The sequence below is a fragment of the Vipera berus genome (genome assembly GCF_964194415.1).
Source record: "Vipera berus genome assembly, chromosome: Z".
NCBI classification, from domain to species: Eukaryota; Metazoa; Chordata; class Lepidosauria; order Squamata; family Viperidae; genus Vipera; species Vipera berus.
The window spans coordinates 30,052,598-30,074,644 of record NC_138205.1 but is presented as its reverse complement, the minus strand read 5'-3'; the positions used below and the strand labels follow the sequence as shown (position 1 = coordinate 30,074,644).

Sequence of the window (22,047 nt, the reverse complement as noted above, 5' to 3'; positions counted from 1 at the left end):
GGAATACTTTAACTGCAGATATTTTATCTTGACACAGCACAGGAGTAAAGAACCCAAGAGCTGATCTTTATTCCTGTCCCTAAGGTAGAGATAGATAACCGAGTTCAGTTTCTAAGTTAGGATCAGGAAAACACTTTTTTCTGCCCATTACTATTTTCTTCCTCTTGCAGTCAACGCCATCCCCATCTGCCGACTTGTTAGGTCTCCGAGCCACACCAGCGACTGCATCTGGTGCCCCTGCCCCCACTGGCAACCTTCTAGTGGATGTTTTCTCTGACAGCCCATCTACCACAAGTGGCCTGGCCTCTGGTGCAGAAGAAAATTTCCTAAGGTGAGATGGTGACTCAGGTCCAGGCTGTCTTTGCCCCAAACTTCCTAAGAAACAGAACAGGGATCGACGCATTGGATCAGCCTAAGCACATCTTGTTGTCGAGAGAGTGCCAGTCTTTTCTAGACAACTTCTGGGAGCTCAGAGGATACAAGAGTGATTGCTCTATCTATCCAGAATAGAGATTCTGATCTATATAACTGCCATGGACGTTGGTGAGGAATGAATCATAGTGGTTGAGTGCCTTATTCCATGGAGATAGTTCCAGCTCAAAGGATAAATCATCATCTGCTATCTAATCTGAGTAGCCGTTGATGGGAGCGCTTCTTGCGCTTGAGATCCTCATCCAAGAGTAAGAGGGACAAAGTAGGTAGATATATAAGTGCCTGTGTTTGTAATAATTACCATGTTATACATACATCTTTGGAAAGAATAGGCAAGATTGAACTACGGGTGTTCACTTACAAGTAGCTTGGGAGTTTGGGGCTTCCTTTGTAAAGATGGGCAAGTAGCCCATGTCATTTCTCACGGCCTTGCCTTGTTCTCTGTCTTGTGTGTGAGTCTCTCTCTGTATCTCTCTCTCTGTCTCCCCCTTCCTCCCTCCCTCCCTCTCTCTCTCTTTCTCTTTCTCTCTGCTGCCTTTTTGGAATGGTTTCCTCTCTCTTTTTCTCCTTTTCACACTTCTAACCTTGGACGAAACAGTGACTTGGAGGCAACTCCTGAGAATCCTGCATCCCTGTTGGTGGAGGCTGACACAGAGTAAGGGGTTGAAAATCAGTCTCTGTCTCTGTCTCTGTCTCTGTCTCTCTCTCTCTCTCTCTCTCTCTCTCTCTCTCTCTCTCTCTCTCTCTCTCTCTCTCTCTCTCTCTCGTGATGTGTAGAGATTCTCTATACAAGAGCTTATAAATGTGCTCTAACTTTGTCCCATTTCTGCTCTATTCAGTATCACTGCTCACCCATATGCTTAGAACTACCTCCCAGAATACCTGCTCCATGCCTTCCTTTTTTCCAAATTCTGCATCAGAATCCTTTTTTTAAGAAACATTGGGGACATTTTTCTATTCCCCATATTCAGCTGGAAATAGCCAAATGTAAGCATGTGCTACTCATAACTTTGGCATTTTGCTTCTGTTTACCCCTTGATTTCTTTATGATTTCCAAGATGAAATTTAGAATTAAGATTGCAGGAGCAAGAATCTGTCCATTTGGATATTAGAAACTATGATACACTTATAAAATAATGGTTTACCTAGAAAAGAGGTGAGTGGAGTGAGAAACACTCCAGGGCATTCTTGGTGTGTTGCTAGATTAGGAGGAGACAGTCTGGCCATATGGAATGTCTAAGTCAACCATAGTTGCCAAAAATCATCAGCAGGTTTCTTCTTACTTGAGGTGAGAAAAAATAAACATTTTACATAATGGTACTCCTAAAACAGTCTTGACATTGTTATAGTAACAAAAAAGAGGCCACCTATTTTATGTGATACCCACATATTTACTAAGTGCTTCCTTGCCTCTCACCCCATAAAGAACAATCCTTACCTACCAGAAAGATGCTATAGCCCCGTGGTGGCAAACCTTGGCATGGGTGCCAAAGGTGGCACGCAGAGCCCTCTCTGTAGGCATGTGCACTGTCACCCCAGTTCTAGGTCTTCAGCTGGGTTTTATAAAATCTTTTTACTTTAGGCCTCTGCCACCGTGTGCAAGAAAAAAAAAGGTTTAAACAATCAATCAATTTCAACTTCCCGCAGGGGGAAAAAAGATCTCGCAAAGTTGGAATTGATTGATTGAACTTTTTAGTTCCACCCATCTGCTGTTACCGCTGCAGCCACGCCCACCCAATGGGCCATGCCCACCCAATGGGCCACGCCCACCCGGCACCTGATGATACATAAGTGGGTTTTGGGTTGCAGTTTGGGCACTCGGTCTCTAAAAGGTTCGCCATCACTGCTATAGCCTGTAGAGTTTGCAATCTAAAGCTTTTCCTAAACCACCATTTGATCTAATCCTAATCCCTAACTGTTTCAAACTCCTTCTGTGCTTCATATGACCAAGAACTTCAGAATCCAGAACATGGAAACTAGAAAGTCAAGCGCCTTTGAGTAGAAATGAGAGAGCCATTGGTTTGCTTCAGTGTGAAGTAGGGCAGATTATGGATTTCAGACATAGGAAATCTCTTTCAAGGGACTTGAGTCAGACAGTAATTCAGAATTGGGTTTCTTAGGATTAAGAATAAATTGTGGTATTTGAAGAACTCAGGAAATCCAGATTATGCATAAGGATTTCTAGATGAGAATCCATTTGAAGCAATACTTTAATTAGGTCAGTACAGAATGATAGAGAATGTACCATATATTGGAAAAACTCTTGGTCCCCGTAAATGTTGGACTTTTCTTTCACTGGCTTTTAAATGTGAGGAATGTGAATTTGTATTCTTTAGTGAAAATATAAAAGCATAACATATAAAAGGTAGCTTGGCTCTCATCCTTTACAGCAGACATGTCAAACACAAGGCCCGGGGGCCAGATCTGGGCCGTGAAGTGGTTTCATGCGGCCCACGAAGCCATCTTGGAAACAGTGAGGGAACGGCCCCCACTGCCTTGGCCCTGGCCCAGAGACCCTCCTTCTGCCAGAGACCCTCAGATCTGTCCCACTCCTGCCCAGGCCCCCATAGGCACCCTTGATGCGAACGATGTAGAGCTGGCCACGCCCACCCAGTAGGCCACGCCCACCCTTGCCATATCCACCTGGCCCCCTGAGGGCAACCGCAATGCTGATGAGGCCCTCAATGAAATTGAGTTTGACACCCCTGCTTTACAGGGTCAGGAGTTCAGATGTTGTTGGATTACTGCTTCAATCATCTCCCTAAAACCTGGTCTGGGGTGATGCAAGTAGGAATCAAACAATATCTGAAAAGCTAGGATTTGGAAACCTTTCCTTTTCTGGTATTTTTCAGGAATACTCCACAGTTCTCCTTCTGCCTTGGTACCTGCTCCGTGGCATGTTTTCTCTATGTTTAGATGCGTGTGGTTTGATTCCCTCTTCCTTTTCACTTTCTGATACTAACATGGTGCTATACCAGGTGACTCATCTTTTCTGCTCTTTTTCTTCCCTGCCTCTGCCAACTGCTGGCCCCTTTGCTATGTCCCTTCACCACCACCAGCTCAGGGGGTGCTGCTTCTGTCTCTGAGGACTCTGCTTTGCCTATTGCTGAGGCCGATGAGCTGCTTCACAAGTAAGATCCTGGGGTTGGACTGCGACTCCTGGATGCTGGGATTTGGGGTGGGGACTGGACTAAGTGCCGCTCCCCTTTGACATACGCGTGGTATGGCTTCCTCTGGCCTGAAACACTGATGCTAGAAACCTCAGTCGACATCATTCCCTGTTGCATAAACTTCACCTCCAGCAAGCATTCTCCAGATGGGATGGTTGGGGAAAAATTGATCACCTCTGCCTAGTAGATAAATTTTAATGCATGAGCTTAAGGAATCAACAGGTTGAGCTCGATATCTTAGTGGAAGGAAGGGATGAGTGAATGGTTTTATATCATAATTGGTAAATGTGGGGAAAGTGGCTGACATTACCAGTAGAAATGTCATGTACGTTTACAAATAATAGGTAGTCTCTGCCTGCTTCTAATCAAATCTTCATGAACTATCACAGGTTCGTCTGTAAGAATAATGGGGTGCTCTTTGAGAACCAGCTGTTGCAAATTGGGGTGAAGTCAGAATTCCGGCAGAACCTAGGTAAGTATTTCTAGTAGGTTGAGTACAATAGGCAAGTTCAGATTTGTTCAAGACTCTGAACAACCATGTCCTTTGTCCTTATATGAGGACAACCTTCTTTTTAAAAAATGGATACATTATAGAGAAGAAATTGAGTGGAAGAGTGGAAGACATATTGTATGGTTAGGTGGATATTAGGTTTATATATTTATATATTCTGGTCTCAACATAATATTTCTGTGAGGAGCCAATATGAGGTGAACAGTTTTGTGATACCCAGTTTCTAGTCCACACACAGCCATGAAACTAAAGAAAAAAATCTTCTGTATTCGCTAAGTTGTTTGTTCTAGACAGTCAGGCAGACAATGTATATGGCTGCCCATACTATTTGCATGTAATTCTGGTAGGCACACATAATCAAAACTAAGTTCAGCCATTAAAAACCAATTAAAAACTACAGTTAAAAGCTACAGTAAAAAGATAAGAGAGAATGTAATCTAAACTTCTACACTGCACAAATCATTTAATCGGCTTCACATTTCCATGAGATTCCCAAGCCCAATGACACATCTAAGTTTTCAGAGTATTCTGGAAGGCCAGCAGAGTTAGAGCCTCTCTCATCTTGGGGACTAATAACGTTTCTGAGGGTGGGTGCCATGGCAGAAAAGGGTCTCTATTGACTCCTGCCCAATGAATCTCCTTGACTCAAAGCATGCCCCTTCTGATAGACCTGATGGGATGGGTAGATTAATTGGAGAGAGGCAGTCCCCCTACAGTGTTAAGCACCCCAATACTTTCCCCTTACAAAAAGGTACAGCGGTCATTGCTAGGTCTGGCCTGATCTTTACAGCCCTTCCCCAGACTCTATAACTGTACCCCATCTTGCTTAAAAAAATATTTTAAATCAACTTTATTGTGTGATACCGCTTATCAGATGTTTCAGTTATAGTGCCCTAAGACAGGAAGGTTTTCTACTCTGCATGTTGTATCCATTATCTGCACAAACACATTTAATCAATAATGGGTTAATACTGAATTAATGCATTTTTTGGATTTGCGCAATCTGTTGAACAGGAACCAAACAGAATGGTTCATACAACTCACAAAGCCACAAGTAGCAAAAATGAATGAAGCCTAATAGCATTTTAAGATTTTTTGTGTCTTATTGGTTTGTGTGAATCCATAGTCTTTAACTGTAACAGTTGAAAAAAGAGAAGAACATTTTGCCTAACTTTCATAAACTTACCGTATATACTTGAGTATAAGCCGAATTTTCAGCCCACTTTTTGGGCTGAAAAATCCACTTCGGCTTATACTCCAGTGAACAACAAAAAAAGAACTTACCGAGGACTTGCGCGCGGCCAAGGCTTCGGTGCTTCCGGGATCGCGCGCACCTCTCCCAAGCCGGAGACCTGCCGAAGTTTGGGGAGGTTTGGGGAGGTGCGCGCGCACCTCCCCAAACCTCCCCAAACGTCGGCAGGTCTCCGGACCTCCGCACCCTGCCTGCCTGCTTCTTTCCGCTGCCTGGCTGCCCTACGATGTAACCCGCTTCATGATCGAGTGCGACGCCTGCAAGGACTGGTTTCACGGCAGGTAACACAAAGCGATCGGGCCTTTCCTCCCCCCCCTTTCCCTCCCCCCTCCCGCTCTAGGGCAGAGATCCCCTTCCTATCGCTCGGGGCCTTTCGTCTCTTTGGCTCGCCAGGGCTGGAGCGGCGAGAACGAGCGGCAGAGGAGAGATGGTGGGCTCCTGGCTGCCGCTTCTGCTCTGTGCAGTTTTCCAACAGGCCTTTTTGGAGAAGAGGAGGCAGAGGCTTGCGGAGCGCGGATCCAGCCTCCGCCGGCGGCAGAGGCTTGCGGAGCGCAGATCCAGCCTCCGCCGGCGGCAGAGGCTTGCGGAGCGCGGATCCAGCCTCCGCCGGCGGCAGAGGCTTGCGGAGCACGGATCCAGCCGGCGGCAGAGGCTTGCGGAGCGCGGATCCAGCCTCCGCCGGCGGCAGAGGCTTGCGGAGCACGGATCCAGCCGGCGGCAGAGGCTTGCGGAGCGCGGATCCAGCCTCCGCCGGCGGCAGAGGCTTGCGGAGCGCGGATCCAGCCTCTGCCGCCGACAGAGGCTTGATCCGCCGTTCTGCAAGCCTCCGCCGCCGGTTAATACCCTGTATTCAGCTTTGGGAAGTGGGGGGAAGGGGGAGAGAGGGGGAGTTTGGGAGGAGGGGGAGGGGGAGCTCCACGGTGCAAAAATAAAGCCCTGCCGCTCTTCGCATTGCTTGCCCGACTGGCTGTCACGGGACCGCACGGATCGCCTCGCTCCCACCGGCAGCTGATTCCTTCGAGTTTGGTCTCGAGCGATTTTGCATTTTCTTCAGTGCTGAAAGCCACTCGGGGAACTTGAGTTACCGGCTCCCCGATCGCTCCACCCTCATCTTCTCTTTGTTCCCGCTTCCCCTTCCGAAGGTTCCTCTCGCCGTCCGTAACTAAAGTCCCACTCCCACCCCCCGCGGCAGGTTGGATCCCCCCCAACTATCTTGAGTACCTCCTAGAGCCCCGCGCTGCCCTCCCCCAGGCCACCGCAGCCGGAGAGGACGGCTCTGAAGTTAGATATTCCGCCCGTAAGTCGCAGAGGGACCCCGGGTGTTCATAATTGATCCATAAAAACCTAATACCGAATAAAAGTACGATACATCAATAAAAAGATCCAATTTGATTTCCCCCCCCCCGCCACACACACACACACACACACACAGGTTGGAGACCCTCCGACGTGGCTTGGGCACCCAGAGGCTCCCGCTGCCCCCTTTTCTCCACCGGGCGAGAGAGGCAAAACGTGCACCAGCCCTGCCCCCATCCACCTCCAGTATGGATGGCTCTGCCAAAAGAAAAGCAGCCGAAGCAAGCCTCCCATTGAGAGAATGGGGCAGCGGAGGCTTGCAGAACGGCGGATCGAGCCTCTGCCGGCGGCGGAGGCTTGCAGAACGGCGGATCGAGCCTCTGCCGGTGGCAGAGGCTTGCAGAACGGCGGATCCCAGCCTCGGCTTATACTCGAGTCAATAACTTTTTTCAGTTTTGGGGGGTAAAATTGGGGGTCTCGGCTTATACTCGAGTCGGCTTATACTCAAGTATATGCGGTAAGCAAAAGAGAGAAAATGAGGAAAGGAACTGATAAATAGAAATGACAGTTTCTAGCACAAAGATAGGTTGGGGTGGGTGGGGGAATGGCACAGCCCTAATTTTGATGGATTGTGAGAAGGATGTATTCTTTCCAGTCTAACACTAGTCAAATGTGACTGAATTCACAAATTATTTAATTGTAACAGTTTGTGTGATTTATTTAAATTAAATTAGGCCATTTTTATTTGTAGATTAGTTAATCAATGAACGCAGTAATCTTTGGTGGCACCACAGAAATATACTTTAATAATAGTTAAAATCTCAGAATAATTAGATTTTTTTGGTGAGATGTTTAGTCCCTCAAAAATCACACCATATTGTTTTTACATTTACTTTGGTTTGGGGGTTCTCTGATTGATACCAGAGTCATTGCAATATCCACTCCAGACTTGATTATTGTCTGAATTCAGACACTTGTAATTAAATAAACTATGATGTAATGCAATGTATGGGCCACAGATATCCCATAATATATTTCCATCGTTCCAGGCCGCATGTACCTTTTCTATGGGAACAAAACATCCGTCCAGTTCCAGAGTTTCACCCCAATAGTCAGCTATCCTGGTGACCTGCAGAACCATATCCTTTTATGTGTGGTGCTAGCAGTGAGAAAAAGAAGAATTTGCTGGGGTGGCTTCCAAGTCCTCAGATTTTCTGTTTGTGCACTGCTCAGAAGCTCTGCTAACCTTTTCCTTAGCCCAGTTCACAGCTCAACATTCAGACGAAAGCAGTGGAGCCACTGGTGGAGGGAGGGGCTCAAGTTCAACAGGTCCTGAACATTGAGTGCCTGAGCGATTTCACGGAGGCCCCCCTTATCAACATCAAATTCCGGTATTGTTGCTTGACATCTCAGCCTAATCTTCAATTCTAAGGAAGAAAGAGTTTCTATATTTGAGTAATCAAAGGCATTCCAAAGTGGCTATGGTCAGACCTTTGTGCTTGAACAGAGAATAATGAAGAGTCAGAATCTGAAAAGCTGGAGAGGGTGGGCCAAACTAAACAAGCAATACTTCCAATGATCACTAATTTGCATCTTAATCTTTGCCTTGACAAAGCATTTGCTTTGCTTCATCCCTGTCCCCCACATTTCCGTGAGCTGCATTTTGTAAAATTCCATCAGCCACAAATTTATTATATTTCTGCTAATTATTTCAAAATATGCTTAGACTGGTCAATATTCTAGAAAGCCCCCAACAGAAAACAATCCCCAAAACCTGCTTCCACTTTTGATAGTCAGGGGCCCCTAATCTTAGGAAATGGGTATAGCCAGTAGTTAACACTAACCTCATTCTTCTTGCCTTTATCCCCCTTTTAATGTTATCAAATAATATGAACTCATGGGTCTGTTTGTCCTCATTTCTTATTTCTGATAGCTATGGTGGGACATTGCAGAATCTCACTCTCAAATTGCCTATCACTGTCAACAAGTTTTTCCAGGCAACAGAGATGCAGTCGCAAGACTTTTTCCAGCGCTGGAAACAACTCAGCTTGTAAGTTTTCACAATATGGAATATCTGGAAATGAGGATTCACAAATTATAGTCTGTATATAGTCCTCAAATTATGACCGTAGTGGAGGTTGCCCATTACAGTCACATGGTCATTAAGTGAGATGATCTTGCTTAACAAACCTTATTCTTCCTGATGTGGCTGTTAAACGAATGTGAAGGTTGTTAAGTGGAGCAGGAGATGCTTTGTAAGTGGACAAAATCAAGGGAGGCCTAGACTAGGCCCAAGTCTGCCTGTCCTGGCCTCCCAAGATCTCCCCCTTCCCGAGATATCCCATTCTCTTGTTTCTTGCCCTTGAAATCCCCACAATCCTTGACCCTGTTTTCTCTCCTCCCACTGGATTCCCAAAGTCCTTTTTTTCCCCGTCAGGTCCCCATAGGCCTTCCCCCCCCCCACCCCATCCACCAGATTAGAAAGTCTGCAGTGCTGTGCAACCACAGTAGGTCAGGCAGCCATGGGGGGTGATTCCAGAAGTAGCCACCAATTTCTTCAGCAACTAGAATTCGATGCAACCGTTTAGAAAACGGAAATAAAAAATGCACCATGCAGCCATTCATATTGCAGTGCTCCAGAAAGCTCCTGAAATCTTCAAAAGGGAAGTGTGTGATGGGTGACAGGAGATAGAGAGGGGGGGGGGCGGGGGTGGAGGCCTGTGGGGACCTGGACCTGGAGATAGGTGGTGGAAGTGTTGCAGCACCCCTGTAGTCAGTTTGTTTATTTATTTATTTATTCAATTTATATACCGCCCTTCTCCTGTAGGACTCAGGGCGGTTCACAAGGTTATTTAAAAAACAGATACAACAGTTACAAAACTTAAAATCAATTAAAAGAATTATATAAACCTTGCAATAAAACCCCAGTTAAAAAACAGTTAAAATCCCAATTAATATGCTCAGACCAGACCAGAGAGCTCCAAGAGCCAGGTCTTCAGGTCCCGGCGGAATGAGCGAAGGTCAGGGGCAGTCCTAAGCTCTACAGGCAGCTGATTCCAGAGGGCCGGCGCACACACAGAGAAGGCCCTCCCCCTGGGTATTGTCCGCCGGCAATCTTTTACCGGCGGTACCCTGAGAAGACCCTCCCTGTGGGAGCGCACAGGACGAAGGGAGCTTGATGTCGGCATGTTGTAAAGGCAAACAACTGCAATGGATATAATTTCAGAATGGGTCATAAGTAACTTTTGGAGGATCCACCATAACTTCAAAAGGTCATTAAGCAACCGATCATCAAGCGAGAACTACCTGTATTTGTGAGAGAAAAGGGGACATGAGGTGGATTTGTTTTTTGGAGGGGTGGGGATATTTAGAATTCTTCAGCTGAATAATCAGTGAATAACTGATCAGTGAATAATAATCACATGACCGTGGCAAAGTTCTGCCTTTTTTTTAATCTTTGCCTTTTAAAATTGCCACTGTTGACTGAATGAATGGTTCCATCACCACCATGTAAGATTCAGGTACAGAACGCACGTAACAGGATGGATGACTAGAAAGATAGGACCTGAATTACTGATCTGATACTCTTCTGCAGGCCACAGCAGGAAGCTCAGAAAATCTTCAAGGCAAACCACCCCATGGATTCAGAAGTGACAAAAGCAAAGGTAGGTTGTTTTGAATGGCTATGAAAAACTTGCAAGCTTTTATTTCAGCATAATTAATTCAGCTATTTTAATTTCAGATTAGAGTTATGTCTAGTAATTTGCTCAGATGAGTGAAGATTAAAAGCTTTGGATACTGTGATTGTCCAGGGCAATTATGAAACACATTTCCTTCAATTGTTTAGTAATAGATTGGGAATATTAGTGTATTATATTTAGGATTGTTGATTTTTTTCATTGATCACCAGATTTTTTTTATTAGTTAGTTAGTTAGTTAGTTAGTTAGTTAGTTAGTTAGTTAGTTAGTTAGTTAATTATTGGGACTTATATGCCGCCCTATCTCCCGAAGGACTCAGGGCGGCTAACAACAATAAAACACAATAATACAAATGTTAAAAAAAAGATTAAACTAACAAGCCCCAGTGATAAAATATTAAAAACATTTTTTTTAAAAAAAACAAAACCCTATCATCAGTCCAGGTCAGCCTGATGGAAAAGAAATGTTTTGAGGTCGTGACGAAAGGACCGGAGATCCGGAGCCATCCGGAAAGGGGAAGCTGATTCCACAATTTTCATCTTATGAAAATTGGCATAACTTCAAGCTAGAAGAGGCAGCCGTTGTATAAATGTCTGTGTTGCAGACTTCCAAAACAGTTTTGCAAGTGTACCTTTCTCCCATTATTAGCTTTCTATGAGGGGCGTAACTTGCAGTGAGATCCTCTCTTATGATTGTATGAATCGTATTAAGCTCCATTCTGTTCCTCCAACAGCTGTTAGGTTTTGGCAGTGCACTCCTGGACAAGGTGGATCCAAACCCTGAGAACTACGTAGGAGCTGGGATCATCCAGACAAAAGCGCTACAGGTCGGATGCTTGCTGCGACTGGAACCCAATGCTCAGGCACAGGTGAGGGCTCCTGAGACCTCTGGGACTGAAGGCCTGAATTCAGGCATACAAGTAGGCACTGAAATAAAAGCATAAAAATTGAAAACAGGTTTCTGTGAGCTCTAAGGAAGTATTAGGAAATATAGATAAAACTGAAGAAGATGAAAAGCTGAAAGCGTACCAAAGCACCAAACTACTGATGGAGAACTGAAGGGACATCATGTTTAAGCTCTTTTTTTTTAAAACCAGCTTTCCTTCATCCTGCAGATGTACCGGCTGACCCTTCGTACCAGTAAGGAGTCCGTTTCAAAGCACCTTTGTGAGCTGCTCTCCCAGCAGTTCTGAAGCATCTGCCACACCATAGGAAGGGGAGGCCATTCCTGCACACTAGATGCCTCTGTCCATCTCATCCCAACCCTCTCCAAACCAGGGGCCTCCAGAAAGACTGTACCGCTCCCTGCCTGTTATTGTGATAACCTCTGTGTTCTCATTGCCTAGCCCGGGCCAGCATCAAGAGGGATAAGCAAGGGGGGAGCAAAAGTATGGACCCTTGGTTGGACAAAATCAAATTGGGTTAGGGGAAGGATGCTGGGTATTGGCGCAGGGCATTCTTTCAGTAGTAATCATCCCCCTTGGGCAAAAGGGCAATTTTTGGAAGAAAGCTAGCTTTCGTCCCATGCTATAAACTGGTCCATCTCATTTTGGGATGAGGCTGAAATCTGTGGTCTTAATTCTTCACCCATTACCACTATTTTTATATGATTTAAGCTGGCATTTTAGTTTTGTTTACAGTATGTATCTTTATTTTCTCACCCATGGACTTTCTCCTTTCTGCTGAGGAAAGGGATAGCTTTCTCTGGCTCCCCTTGAGCTGGCTGGGGGGAAATAGGATTGTGTGGGTATATGGCAAGGAGGGGGTATTCTTGTAGGCAGTTGTTTTGTGTTTATTTGCCTTGTGTGTTTTCCCCAGGGATGGGGATGTAAATTCTCCTTTTCCTTTGCTATGATCATTCCAGTGTTACAGTTACGTGTATTTGTGGGAACGTAATTTTGACAGCAACCTGCCTCTTTCTTCAGCTCTAGAAGGAAACTACCTGAAAATGAGAGGAAAATGTCTTTCCTCTCTGCCTCCACTCGCCATCTTTTCAATTCCCAGGAAAGAGTGCCTCAAGCAGTTACAAGAGTTTGGACTCTTGAATGCTGCCCTCCATGCATTTTGGAAAAGAGAGGGAGGGGAAGGGTTGAGATCATGTTAGTTTGGGGGTGTCCCAGCTTCCCATGCTGGCCCGGGCTCCATGTTACTCTGCTGTGTAGGTGTTAACTAGCGCATCTTAGTTTATCTGGGTTTTGAATGCCTGTATCTATCTCCATGTGACTCTAATAAAACCGTGAGAGTGGGGGAGAGCCAGAATCAAGCCAGGCTGGGTCACCCCCACACCGCTGACTGATTTGTTGCATACTGCTTTTTATATGTGGACAGGGTAGAAATGGATAGAGAATAGTTCCATACCATACATTATATTTTCAGTGTGCCTGGCCCTAGCATTTGCAATAGGATGTTCAGCTAAATTGTATGGAACTAGTTACATATAAGCTTAAGAACTGAGCCTCATCAGGATTCCTTTCTCCATGCGGTGGAAAGTATGGAAATCCTGTCTTCCTTTGTATAAAAACAGGGAAATAAGGGTGACATGATAACAATGTTCCAATCTCTCAGGGGTTGCCACAAAGAAGAGGGAGTCAAACTATTCTCGAAAGCACCTGAAGGCAGGACAAGAAGTAATGGATGGAAACTAATCAAAGAGAGAAGCAACCTAGAACTAAGAAGAAATTTCCTGACTGTTAGAACCATTAATCAGTGGAACAACCTGCCTCCAGAAGTTGTGAGTGCTCCAACACTGGAAGTTTGTAAGAAGAGATTGGACAATCATTTGTCTGAAATAATAAAGGGTTTTCTGCCTGAGCGGTGGGTTGGACTAGAAGACCTTCAAGGTCCCTTCCAACTCTGTTATTCTATACTATGTATGCAGAAGAAAATAATGTCTTCCTCACTTGATGGTCCTCATAAGTCACTTGTTTAGTGACCATTGAAATTTACAATGACACTGAATAAGTGGTACTCATGACTGGTCCTCAATTTGCATGATGTCATATTTACAAATATTGCCTACAACCGCATTCCAATCCCAATTAGTGTGAGAACTACCTGCAATAGTGGAGGAAGGCATCTTGAAAAGTCTGTGCTTTTTCCATTCCCACCATAGTTTTAAAAAGTGTAACAATTAAAATGGAAAACAATCATTTCAGTTACGTTCCTCTTAGAAAGCACAGTCTTTGCAAAATTCCACTTTCTCATTACTTTGCCCTTTGAGATTTCCAACACCTAAGGCCAAACACAAACAGTATCATGACCAAAGTCTTTGGAGAGAAAAAAATACTACTCACTATGATGACTCTCCCCCCCCTATACACTTCAGTGTCCAAGATGCAAATGAGAGTCCTCTGCATCTGGCCGCCTGGTTTGGTTGGCCTAACTCCCTCAAAGCTCATTAGGATATTTTAAAGTATGTAGATCAAAATGGCCCTACTCAGTATAATTTTTATTATACGGTGAAAAAAACTTGTATATGATCAAGGCTCTGTGCATGTCCTAATGAAACAATGACAGAAGCAAATGCATAGTGTACAACAGCTGGCTGTAAATAAGAAGGGTAGTACCAATTTCAGTTAACATAACTCTCTTCCCTCTCCTCCACCGATTAATACATAGAGCTTTCTTCTATTTGTAAGTGAAAGTTTGCACATTGATTAGAATGCAGTACTGCGGGCTAATTCTGCCAACTGCCAGTAGTTCAATTCTGACCAGCCCAAGGTTGACTCAGACTTCCATCCATCAGAGTTTGGTAAAATGAGGACCCAGATTGTTGGGGGGCAACATGTTGACTTTGTAAAACCGCTTAGTGAAGTCTGTGAAGCACTATGAAATGATATACAAATCTAAGTGTACTTGCTTGTTATGCTGAAACTTAAAAGGAAAATTTAGTTCTATAGCTCTTAACTTTCACAGTGCAGCTTGCATTCCTATTTATTTATATCCCACCTTTATTATTTTTATAAATAACTCGAGATGGTGAACTTACATAGTATTTACTCCTCTTTTCCTCACAACAACTCTGTGAGGTGGATTAGGCTGAGTGTGGATGGCCCAGGGTCACCAGATGACTTTCATTCTTAAGGCAGGACTAAAGAATTTGCACTCTCTTAGTTTCTAGCCTGGTGCCTTAACCACTAGACTAAACTGGCTCTCAAGATTAATTGCTGTATTCTACACATCATGGTTATGGCTAAGACTGGCCCAAGCACCTTTCTTGATGTATAATGTATACTAAGTTATTATAGAAGACAAAATTATGCAAGTGCATAATGTTCATTAAGTTATGAGAGACAAAATTCTTACCTACAGCTATTGTTAGCTGTATTGTCTCCTACTTACATAAGAGGGTGGAAGGAGAATGGAACTGCATAGGATTGTTCACTTTCTCTTGTTTTTGAAAGTACTTCCATAAATTCAAACTCCTTCTCTGCAGCCCAATTATCAATTGCAGAGAAAATTTCATCACAACATTTGAATGAAAAAAATTCATTCTAACTATATTGAGGGGCTCTAGCTCACCATTCCAAATTTCATCAGGTTCAACAAGGCAACTCAGAAGGCCGAATCTTCAGCTGTGAGAGCCTGTAGTGTGCAGGTTGCTAAAGATCGTAAAGCAAAGGTAGGTACATCTGTCTTCAAGATTAAGAAGAGCTGGTGCTGCCTCCCATGGATAACATAGGCTTTGTGCGTAGTGTAGACCATATAACAGTGCTGAGGACAGTGGGAGAAACCAGCATGAAAGTCCTCCTGCAGAGGGACTGGAGAAAAGAAAATATTTATTCTTTTATTTATATTCCACCTTTATTACTTTTACACATAATTCAAGACAGTGAACACATCCAATGTATTTTCCACATCGTATTTTCCCCACAGCACCCTGTGAGGTCTTTTGATTATGTTCTACAGGAACCTCTCAGGTTTGGTATACTCCGAAGAAATGCAACAAAAAGATCAACTGTAGCATGCACTATTAGATATTAAAAAATACTGCTATTTACTCCAAAAAGTATCTCAACGTTCAACTATTTTAGTTTTATTAAAAGAATGTAGTGACTAATTTGTCATGTGCACTCCAAGCACAAGGTGGGAAATAACTTGGTGCCTACTGATTCTTTTAGTCACACAGGAGTTCTTCCAATTTTTATGAACAGCCAGATGTTTAAAATCTCAGTGTGCAAATATTTCTCTCAACAGAAATGTGGGAACATACCTGTGTTTTCTTCTTGTTTCTCACCAGGAAAGTATAAGGAAGTAACTAAAACATAGAAAGAACGGAGGGCACAGAGCCGATTCTTCATGGACATTTCAGATCCTGTAAGAAGGGAGGAAATCAGGATGAGATTTTAGTAGGCCACCCTTTCATATGCCATAAATTGTCAGTGTTTTATGATTTTCAGTTATTAAAATAGAAGGGGTCCTTAATTTGTCCTCTCCTAGTATAAGACTGAGCCATACCTTCAGTTGAAGCCCCATGAGGATGCACCGTAAAGAGGCTTTTCCTCTGGTCTTGATTAATTAGCAGTAACCTGTAAAAAATAAGCCCATGGTTTATATCTGGGGACAGAATGGTAAAAGTATTGCCCTGAATGCCACAGGAGATTTTAAAAAGAGAGGACAGAAAGTGGTTTAAGAGTCCACATCCTCAATGAAATCAGTTTCTTGGACCAGCCAGAAATTTGAAACTCACCCCAGGACACTAGGAGAAAGGACAATGCCAGGTGGTAGGCATCTAGCAGGGTCTCTGGCACTTGCCTTCAGCAGATCCAGCAGTGGTTGCCAAAACTGATTAACTAGCTATGGAAAGAAAAAGCTTCAACAGATATTTGGCCCCAACTCTGCAGATCAACAGGCATCTTGCTATCCCTTAAGCAACCCCAGCACACTGAAATCGCCACTAAAGTCAACAGCAAATGGCCACTAATGTTGATTTTTTTTACTTGTCTGGACTTTAAAGGGTATGAGTGAGAGCAAAGGCCACCAAGAAATAAAATGCTCCTATTCCCATTCTTAAAATCTCCGAAGTCAGATGAAAAATGTTATCATATCTCTCCCCCAGAAATTGGGGGTGGGTGGGTGGGTGTTGTATTGTGGCCCTTAATCTGAAGGAGCTGAGCTGCATGCTACTGACCAAGCCTGACTTCATTAAGCCCATCATGTAAATCAGCAATGGACCACAAATAGAACAGTAACTTTAATCAACAGTGTACTTTAGGAAAGGTGATAAAACTGCTCTTCTAGATAAACAGATCAGATACATTTGAGATACAGCACACTCACCTCATCAGTCAGACGTTGTAAGGAGGGATTAGGCCCACAGAGCAAAACTACTTCCATATCAGGCACAAGCTGAAAAGTCAGGAAACGGTGGGGAATCTACTGGAACAAAGGGAGAGGGAAAAATCAGAAATACGGACTTGTGTATTTTCACTTCCTCCTCAAATTTTTAACCTGCTCACCGTGGGGCTGCCTTGGGGAAGGTAAACAGGCAGATCGCGGGAAGTGTGTGGAGGAAGGGAATGTACAAGCCACACCAGCAGCATGGCCTCTGGGGCTGCAAGCTGCCACCACTGTTCAGTTGCACATAAGATATGACCACCCACAAGCAGACAACCAAACCGGGATTCTGCTGCAGAGGCAAAGGCTTCTAAGCATTCCTGGATCAGGAAAAGAACAAGACAGCACTAAGATTATCTATGCAAAGTAATAGATATAAGTCAGAATAATTAAAAACACTGACAGAAAAGATAAGAAGCCAGGCCTTGTTATTATAAACTAGATGGAATATCTAGAAAAGTGGACAGTTCCTTCTAACTCCTAATTATCTTTTATCCACTTTCTTCAGTTTTCCATTTACTTTCAAATTATCTTGGTTTATTTTGGAAGGGAAATAAGATTGTAAGCAAAATACTATTTCCTGCTAGTGCTGGAAATCTAGTCAGTAGACAAGGCAATTCCTCTTGCCTTAATAATACAAAGTGATTGTGGGACACAGGCAGGCAAAGAGGAATGAGCACCTTTGTAACTTATAATTCTAGAATAAATTAAAAGACTAGTCTGCTTACAGAGGTTAACACGGGATTCATTGCATAGCAAAGCAATGGTGTTTATCTTCAGACACGTATCTCAAATCTGTACTTAGTTGCACAGTGCCTGATGTTGCCAGGACTATTCCCAATAGTATAAATATAGTGACTCTGAACAGCCATTGACCTGCTGCATTTCTGTTATGGATGACTACATTCCACCTCTCAAACAATTTTTTTCCCCAGAATAGGAGGCCTCACCTTCAGATACTTCTCCAAATTTCCCTTATCTCTCAATTTGTAACTCATCATCCATTATGAGATATAAATACAAACATGATAAGATGCAGGAAATGACTTTAGAGTGGACACTATCAACACTTCCTTTACTTCCACTTATATCTTATTGTGATTAAACAGCTACTGTACAAATCCAGAAATGTTGTTGCTTTGGCAAGGATGCAACAACAGGTGTAAAACCTATGTTCATGCCTGAACTAAAGCTTCAGATTTGAAACACTCCACATTTCTAAGTTAATTTGAAATAAGTGTTTTGAGGGAGAAATTGTTCATAGATTTATTTTTTTCAGAAGTATTCTTCCATCAGTTTCCAAAATCCCAGGTTGAAAGACTGACTGTGTTGAGACATGCTGAAGGAGGAAGAGAAAATTAGACTGTCTCACCTGCAGAATTGCTCGGGAAGGCATCACAGCACATTCCACACACTGGGTCAGATCAGCACAGCTTTTGGCTGGCTCCAGGAAACTGTCAATCAGTTTATAACATGACTAGAGAATTGTGCAAGAAATAATTAAATGGCCAAGGATTAAAATATACCAAACATTTAGTTTATTAGGCAGTGAAATGAACAGTGAAAAATCTGCTACCACTAATTCACTGTCTTCCATTGCTAGAATTTCTTGATGTAATACAGTCCTGCACGCCTGCAGAAGATATAAGCTGCAAGCTAAAGGCGGGTCATTCTAAGGGCAAAGAGTAGGCATAAAAAGTTCCTCTATATAAGATTTGATACAAAAGCAACATCACAAGAAGTCTCTCAACTGATCAAAGAGTCTCTTATAGACAAAAAAAGCAAACATTTCCTAAAAAATGAATCCCTCGTTATCTCCTAAGTAAAATTTACTCTGCAGCCCACATTCTTCCCTTCCATTTTCATAATATGATATACACCTACTCCTCTGTTCATATCTCTAGTGACAGTTGGGTCAGACATTACCTTTAAATCCTTTTTGAGACGCTCAATGTTGTGAATATTTGTTAGTTCCTCCAGGCCCAGTACTAGTACCTGTATTAAAATACATCATGCCATTCAGATGTAGAAACAAGCCCTCGGGAAATCAGGTGAGTTTAGAAGGGAGAATAAGAGCACAGGAAGAAAGATAATTTTCATAATTATCCTTAATCTTACAAACTTTTCCTGTAAAAATAGACTTGCCAATCTTCTATATCACTGGAAAAAGAAACTCCGGTTACATCACATTTAATTTACCATGATGAGAAAAATCTGGCTTGTACAAGCTCATAGGATTTTTAAGCATATGCACAAACATATACGTGCATATAATTCAACTGTTTTACTTGGAATTATTTATTTGCCCAATAGACTAGGTTTTCTTCCAGGTTCCTGTACAGAGATCATTTTTTGATCACTCACCATGGCATTGAAAACATTCTCAAGAAGCCTTCCAAGACTAAAGTCACTGGCATCTTCTTCTGAGGACAATGCAATGAGAGTGATGCTGGGAACAACAAACAAAAGAAGAATTGAAGAGAGTGTTTGAGTGCCAAACATTTACAGCAGATAGACAGATATATATCTTTCCCGTATTTTGCAGGTTTTCAAATTATGTAGAAGAAACCCAATATTTCTCCAAGACTTACTGGAACTTGAAAATCATTAACAATAGATAAGATAGCTGCAAGAGACTGATAATTTGTAGGAATACTTTAACTCAGCTGGAAAGTCCACAGTCAGTAAAAATAGCTTTATGAATATGGAAGTAGGAAAAGAATTCTGTTAGAACATCTTTCCATCTACTCTCTGAACAATGTTTACAACAACTCTGTAAATAAGAACTTATACCTCAAGTTGTTTTTTATTTCCTGCATTCCAATCTTTCCCCATTTTTATATTGTATATTTAAGAGCTCTGGAAACATATTTAGTTGAAAATATGAATAAAAACTGCTGATTTCAGCTGTGTTAAGCTGTGTAAAGCTGAAATAGTTGGAAGAATTTCTCTGAATATAAAATACATTTTGAAGATTAATAGAACTGGAAAATGAAATAAGATTCCCTGTTTACCCTTGTTTTCAGCTGTTTCTCATTTTAGCCATTCCAGTTTAGATGTCAGAAGTCTAAAAAAAAGGCAGCATATATCTCGAGACACAAGAATAAAGAACAAATTTCTTAACCCTAGCCTTTTCTAATTCCTCCTCAACTGAAATAATTGCACTTTGGTGAAAGAAATAGCAAAGTGAACCTCCCTGAACCTAAGCAAAGTTGTGGAATGAAACAAAACCTTTCTCTAGGCTGTCTCACCATGCAATAAAAGTTATAATAATATCAATATGTTAGAATGCCTGCTTCAGTTAAAAGGCCCAATGTTGTATCATGAATGAGTTGGAAAATCTAAATAAGAAAATAAACTGAATTGTGGCTTTTTGTATATCAATGTTTTGATTTTAGTTTATTCAAATCAGAAGTAGTTATGTAATAGCCAATATTCCAGAAAATAAATATTGAGTACAATTAGGATCATGTGTTATTTCACATAATTCCATGCTTATCAACAGCCAATGGGAAAACAGCAAAAATTATAAAACAGATTGTTACAGGCATCTTTAATTCCTTATCACACAATTTTCTCCTTCAAGAATTTGATTTGGTATGGAGAGGGCTAGAACACTTCATACTAAGAGAAATTCAGGAAATCAGAACCAATTAAAAATAGTTGAATTTTTCAGTATTCTAAAATTGTTAATGCTAAGGACAAGTTATAAAATCTGAAAGATCTTTAATTCTTGTAAAAATTAGCCAATAATCATTAATGCCTACTGAAGAAACAGACCACCTGCTAGCAACATGGCAATTGGGGGCATGCATAATCTTGATTCTGCATACCTATTATGAAACACTTTCCACATCACGTGAGTATTTTCTGTACGGGCTGCTATCAGCTGGACATCTAAATTGGAACCAAACATATGAACCCCATTCAGGGAGCCAATTACAGAAAAGGGTAACTGGGAAAGAAGAGATAAACATCAGTTTAATATTCATACAAGATCATATAAAATGACAATAGACAGCCAAGCAATTGAACTACCTATTTAGGTATTTGGTACTGTTTTTCTCTCACTTTTCTTAACAGAAAACTCTTAGCAAAATGGATTATGGCAGAGCCCTTGCCAAACCAGGGACATACCATAGCATAGCGTAAGTTGGAAGAGATCTCGGAGGCCTTCTAGTCCAACTTTGGAGAATAGCTTGACTCCCTCGTCTTTGTGGCAACCCCTGAGATACTGGAATACTGCTATCATGTCACCCTTAGTCCTCCTTTTCATTAAACTAGACATACCCAATTCCAGCAACCGTTCTTTATATATTTTTTTTAATTTATTTATTTATTTTAATCCCATTTATATCCCGCCCTTCTCCGAAGACTCAGGGCGGCTTACAATTTAATTTTAGCCTCCAGTCCCCTAATCATATCATTTTACCAATCTTCATAACCTGGATGACTAGCATTTTTAATTCTTCTGAGGTTTTTTTTATCATGCTAAGCTTTAAAAACTTTAATTTTAAAAAATTGAAGTGTTTGAGCACTGAACTATGACTGTTCCCAACTAAACTACACAACTTCTTAGACTGTTGGACTAATGCAAAATTTCGGCAAGCATATATTTTCAATAGAAGAGAACATATGTAGCTCATAGTTGAACTGTGGAAGTCCTTGTTGCTCTTTGAATTTGGTTGTTTGCCAATTTCATTATGTCCTATGTGCTAGTGAGGGTGGAGTTTGCTACCTTTTAATATACAGTGACTTGCCCTGCCATAGTTGGTGGGTGTGAGGTTTTTTCTTTGATTAGGATATTGTTTTCTGCTTGATTGTTTGTTTGATGTTGATCCCTGCTTATCTAAGTGTTGGATGCTGGAGAACAAGGAATAAGCTCCACATTCACTACCACTGATGTTACTTATTGGGTAACTGCAAACAACCCTTCTCAAGACACCGAGAACTCCACAAAATAAATATTTCTTAAACTCATTCGCTATCATTTGGAACAAAAAGCAGGATGGATACCTCTCACCTGCTGCTTTGTAGACCCTCCTCTGCTCCTACAGTATAACGGCACTCCACTACTGGCAGTAAGGCACAACAAGGTCACGGAACTCTCCGCCTCCTCCCACATCTTGAGACTGGCAGTCTTTTTCCACACTAGACTGGCAGTGGGAGCAACTCTACCGAATGTAAGACTCCGCTCTTTCTATTCTTTTTGCCTAATATTCACCACATTCCTACTATCCGAACTCATTGCCGCCATATTGAGTAATCCACGGTATGCCGGGATGTAAGCACAGCTGATGCTATGGTAACAAGTGCTCATGCATGATTGGTTCTTTTCTTCTTTGCCCCCTC

General features: G+C 42.4%; 2 protein-coding genes across 7 annotated transcripts in view; one reads left to right on the top strand and one right to left on the bottom strand.

The window, feature by feature from the left end:
- The window catches only part of AP2A1 (adaptor related protein complex 2 subunit alpha 1), a 39,460-nt gene extending 26,816 nt beyond the window's left edge, over positions 1-12,644 (top strand). For 2 of the 3 annotated variants that reach the window (XM_081343118.1, XM_081343117.1), the window contains 8 exons: positions 171-331; positions 3,992-4,074; positions 7,711-7,801; positions 7,930-8,052; positions 8,595-8,711; positions 10,257-10,326; positions 11,094-11,228; positions 11,475-12,644. In XM_081343118.1, coding sequence (XP_081199244.1) covers positions 171-331; positions 3,992-4,074; positions 7,711-7,801; positions 7,930-8,052; positions 8,595-8,711; positions 10,257-10,326; positions 11,094-11,228; positions 11,475-11,552 — 858 coding nt within the window. In that variant the 3' untranslated portion in view covers positions 11,553-12,644. Of the gene's footprint in view, positions 1-170; positions 332-3,491; positions 3,564-3,991; positions 4,075-7,710; positions 7,802-7,929; positions 8,053-8,594; positions 8,712-10,256; positions 10,327-11,093; positions 11,229-11,474 lie in introns of all 3 variants that reach the window. The other variant, XM_081343119.1, reaches the window with a different exon arrangement.
- FUZ (fuzzy planar cell polarity protein) lies at positions 8,670-21,948 on the bottom strand. Of its 4 annotated transcripts, XR_014028397.1 has the most exons (13): positions 21,719-21,923; positions 20,529-20,650; positions 19,060-19,144; positions 18,622-18,690; positions 18,068-18,172; positions 16,818-17,015; positions 16,639-16,734; positions 16,049-16,155; positions 15,817-15,887; positions 15,572-15,673; positions 14,881-15,119; positions 10,992-11,286; positions 8,670-8,735 (listed from the first exon to the last, which is right to left on the bottom strand). XR_014028397.1 is itself a non-coding variant. In XM_081343121.1 (12 exons), exons 2-11 carry the CDS (start codon positions 20,609-20,611, stop codon positions 14,914-14,916), a joined length of 1,122 nt encoding a protein of 373 aa, XP_081199247.1. In that variant the 5' UTR covers positions 20,612-20,650; positions 21,712-21,948; the 3' UTR covers positions 10,340-11,286; positions 14,881-14,913. The 4 variants fall into 4 exon arrangements, 3 of the variants coding, with proteins under 3 accessions (XP_081199247.1, XP_081199246.1, XP_081199248.1); XM_081343121.1 differs by lacking the exon at positions 8,670-8,735 and having other exon boundaries at positions 10,340-11,286; positions 21,712-21,948; XM_081343120.1 differs by lacking the exon at positions 8,670-8,735 and having other exon boundaries at positions 10,340-11,286.
- Between the last annotated feature and the right edge of the window lie 99 nt (positions 21,949-22,047).

Bases quoted from the DNA above. Each gene is read 5' to 3' on its own strand.
- FUZ (XM_081343120.1), bottom strand. From the start codon at position 21,820: ATGTGGGAGGAGGCGGAGAGTTCCGTGACCTTGTTGTGCCTTACTGCC. The intron at 19,145-20,528 runs GTATGCAGAATC...TGTTGTTCCCAG, and splicing joins TGGAAAGTGTTTCATAATAG to CATCACTCTCATTGCATTGT. The intron at 17,016-18,067 runs GTGAGACAGTCT...TTCCTGATCCAG, and splicing joins CTTCCCGAGCAATTCTGCAG to GAATGCTTAGAAGCCTTTGC.